The sequence below is a fragment of the Onthophagus taurus genome, chromosome 11 (genome assembly GCF_036711975.1).
Source record: "Onthophagus taurus isolate NC chromosome 11, IU_Otau_3.0, whole genome shotgun sequence".
Classification (NCBI taxonomy): domain Eukaryota; kingdom Metazoa; phylum Arthropoda; class Insecta; order Coleoptera; family Scarabaeidae; genus Onthophagus; species Onthophagus taurus.
In genome coordinates, this window is record NC_091976.1 from 3,038,611 (window position 1) to 3,042,731 (window position 4,121).

General features: G+C 36.4%; 1 protein-coding gene across 1 annotated transcript; it reads right to left on the reverse strand.

Moving 5' to 3' along the window:
• Positions 1-226: 226 nt before the first annotated feature.
• On the reverse strand, positions 227-1,990 carry LOC139431800 (piggyBac transposable element-derived protein 4-like). The gene has a single exon (XM_071199985.1). The coding sequence runs from the start codon at positions 1,988-1,990 to the stop codon at positions 227-229; it is 1,764 nt and encodes a 587-aa protein (XP_071056086.1).
• Positions 1,991-4,121: the final 2,131 nt, after the last annotated feature.

Genomic DNA, 4,121 nt, shown 5'->3' on the forward strand with positions numbered 1-4,121 from the left:
CGTAATGAATATTACATTACAGTTCCGGTTCATTATGTTACAGTGTTCGCAATTGTCCGTTTACTTATGTTAGTAACCAAACAGTACATAATCGGTAACTTACTAATATGGGAGTAGAAAAATATACTTAGTTCAAGTAAATACTAGAATTTTATTTATTTATAAAAAGAAAGAAACCACGCTAAAACTGAAATAAAAAACTATGGTATTTGAAATAAAAGTTTTATTATTTGCAGTCTACACAAATGCTGAGGCGGTGCTCGGCGCATACGCTTTTTTTGCAATGTTCGCATTTGTTTCGCGCTTTACGGTTTTTTGCCCTGGGGCAGTAATCACAACGACCTAATGGCCCCTCAGCCCTTTGCAATACCTCTTCTTCGTCGCACTTTAATATTTGGCGAATATTACTTCTTATTTCCCTCGGAAGTCGTCCATTATTCATCCTGCCTCTAAGATGTTCTTCTACCAGTGACATAGACAGTTGCTTTAGGAAGGCTGACCGTTGAACTGGTTTATCGGCATCCTCGTTCCATTTGTAAATGACATACGAGTTGATTCCTGCAATGTCCATCATTCCATAAAAGATTCTTAGTGGCCATCTACGAGTTTTTCTGGACACTGTCGTCGAATGACATAGCTGGTCGAATGTATCAACGCCACCTTTTGTTTCATTATAAAACATGATCATTTCTGGCTTTTTGGTGTGTTCATTTATATCTGGTTGGGTATGCATTGTTGATATTAGAATAACTGTTTTGTTCTTTTTTGGGACGTACGAAACCAGAGTGCTTTGGTCGTTATGTACAAACATACTCGATTGTACCGCTTTTCCTTTTGTTTCCACAAGCTGTTTTGGTATGTCTGGTTTGTTCTTTCTCAAGGTTCCCACCATGGTTAGCTTGAGTTCTAATAATTTTTCCGCTACCTCTAATGAACTAAACCAATTATCCATTGTGCAGTTTCGGTTTGAGCCTTGAATTTCTTTCGTCAAGTTCAAAACATAATGTGTCGGAATGGAAAACGGTCCTTCCCTGACCTCTTTACCGATATAAGGCTTGGCCGAGCACATATAAAATGTTCTTGAATCACACATGGTCACAAGTTTTAAACCGTATTTATCCGGCTTACTAGGGATATACATTTTAAAAGGACATCGTCCTCTAAATGCCAGTAAAGTTTCATCAATAGTTACATATTCTGAGGGGCTGTAGTTTCTTCTACAACATCCCTCAAAAATATCCCATATCTCTCTGGTAGCAGCGAATTTGTCTTGTTTTTTCCTTTCTTCCCTTGTCGCTTTATTGTCAAACCGCAAACAATTGATCAGAAATTCAAATCGGTTTTTACACATTGTTGCTCTGAAAACCGGAGGTCCTAACTCTAATGAAAATAAATCATGTAGGGTAAGATGCGCGCTTTTCATAACACCGCTAAGATATAAAAGACCAAGTAAAGCACGCAATTCAACAACATTTGTTTCACCAATATATCGCTGAGCGGTTTTATAACGTGTCCTTTTTATATTGATTTGGTGGTTTGTATATTGAACAATTATGTCGAGGATCTCGTCAGTAAAAAATGAATTCCAAATTTTACGTATGCATTTCAAGTTGCGCAAACAACCTTTTGGACCGGGTAAATGAAGTACAATGTTCTTCCGGGCAGTTCTTGCATTTCTAGCATGAAAACTTTTCAAATACCATTTACGACCATTCTTCGCATATATCGCTTTCCTATTTTCTGTCTCATAACTGCTTGAAGAAGCTGCAGTATTATCGCTCACGTCATTACACTGATTACTTTCTTCATTAGTATTTTGTGGTTCAGCTGCATCAAACTCGTCGTCTTCTAAAATTTCATTTGTTGTAAAATCTTCTGTTTCACTTTCTTCACTTTCAGCTGCTTCATCGTCCTCCAATTCGTCATTTTGAATCGCAAGTGCTATTCTTTCTAACTCTATCTGAGACAAGGGACGTTTTCTTTCATTCATATTTGCTCTACAAGGTATATATTTGCATAAAAATAAATAAAACAAAATACAAACAGAAGCACATACCTCTGGAATTTCTATGTTTTAAAGAACAACGTGGCGTCGTATACGACGGCTAATTTTTTTGACACAGATACAATTGTTTAAATTTGGAACTGATTCGTCTACACACTTTTCACTCTTAACCTAAAAGGTACTGAGACGCGTGATCACCTACGTCATATAGCGCAAGCGCACGTTAAGATTTAAATTTCTTGCGGTCGCATACGACGCCACGTTGTGGTTCTAGGGTTAAAATAAAGGAATTTACTGTACTTTAACTAGTTTTCTTTGTCTGACTAGTTTCGCGTATAAAGGCATCTTCAGCAACTTCGTTAAAAAGTTGAGAAAATAACAATTTCAAAAACCTTCAAACTCAAAAATTATAGCACGATTTACTAGACTGAATATTTACAAACATTTATTTTTGAACAAAAAAATATGGTTTTGTTCCCAATTGAGAACAATGTACCGGGTGGGCCACTAAGAAAGGACGCCGGCTATATCTCAGAAACTGTTGATCGCATAGTTTTCAGACAAAAAAATTCTTATACAAAGTGACCCATAGAAACTGCTGGAAATTATTTTCAAGTTTGTAAAACTACCGCTAGGGGGCGTAATGCCAACGACAAAATTTAAAATGGAGTTTTTCGTAAAATTTTGATAATAAAACTTCATTCGGCTATAACATTTTTAGAATCTTTAGATAATTTCTGACAACTTTCGGTAGTCAATTTTTTTGCTTACTGCTTAAATAAGTGAGGTACGGGGTGTTACATTTACTATTATAAAAGTAGCCCTAACTTAATAATTGTTCATCCGAATACATCAAAATTGGTCTTGTTGGAAAGAGGAGGAATTTTTGTATTCCATGACATCCCAAATTAGCCGATTTACTTTCTAAGTCAAACGCTAGGTGGCGTAATTTGTCAGTTTTATTTATTTTTACAATTTTCTCGAAAAATTCAAATGAAAACGTATATTTTTGACAAGGTATGTGAAAAGAGCGTTAAAAAGTACGTTATACAGTGAAAACCGCAATATCGTACATGTTTTAGTCTTACAGATATTCAAAAAAAGAAGGATAAATTAAAACGTAACTACGTTTGGGTGATTATTTAATATCATAATAAGCTTTCAAAGAACAACTTTAACCAATTAAAGAAATCAGTGATGTCTTAAATGTTCAAATTGTCTGCCATCAGCAGCAATGCACTGTTGTAGGCGCTGGTGCGTAGATAAGACGGCAGCCTCTATTTCCGGTAATGAAATATTGCGGATAACATTTCCTATCCGTTCGATCATGTCTTCTCGCGTCGTAGGCCTGGTTGTAAAGACGAGGTCTTTTATTCGCCAGACAAATAAAACTCTAAACATGTTAAATCGGGCGATCTAGAGAACAAAAATTATTAGTTAGATGTATCACAGAATCATAGGTACTACAGACTTGTAAAGTTTAAAAACTGCTAAGTAAGAGGTACCTTGCTGGCCAAGGATATAAACTTCCTCTGCCTATCCACTTATTAAGAAAAGTTTCGTTCAAAAATTGTCGCACTTTTGCGGAGAAATGTGCCGGGCACCCATCGTGCTGAAAAGACATGTCTCTGCGAATAGCTAAAGGCACATCTTCCAAAAGAATTGACAGTTCATTTCTTAAAAAATTGAGGTACGTTGCACCATTTAGTCTATTGTTAAATATATAAGGACCAATAATGCGTCCACCTAAAATCCCGCACCAAACGTTTACGATCCACAGGCCTTGATGCTGTATTTCTCGCATCCAATGAGGGTTGTTACGCGACCAGTAATGCATATTATGCAGGTTTGCACCATCACTATTGAATGTGGCCTCGTCAGTCCACAGCATCCTTGAAATCAGTTAAGGATCTTCTATTAACATGTTTGTTAACCAGTGGCAGTAATCCAGACGAATATCACAATCTCTTGCAGTCAGAGCTTGATGGAGAACTACGTGGTACGAGTGCATCCTACATTAAAATGTGTTAGTTCGTATTCTCGCTGGTTGATTTCATAAAACATGTAGTATTTTCATATATTCTTTTATACCTACCCATATTCTCTTAAAATACGT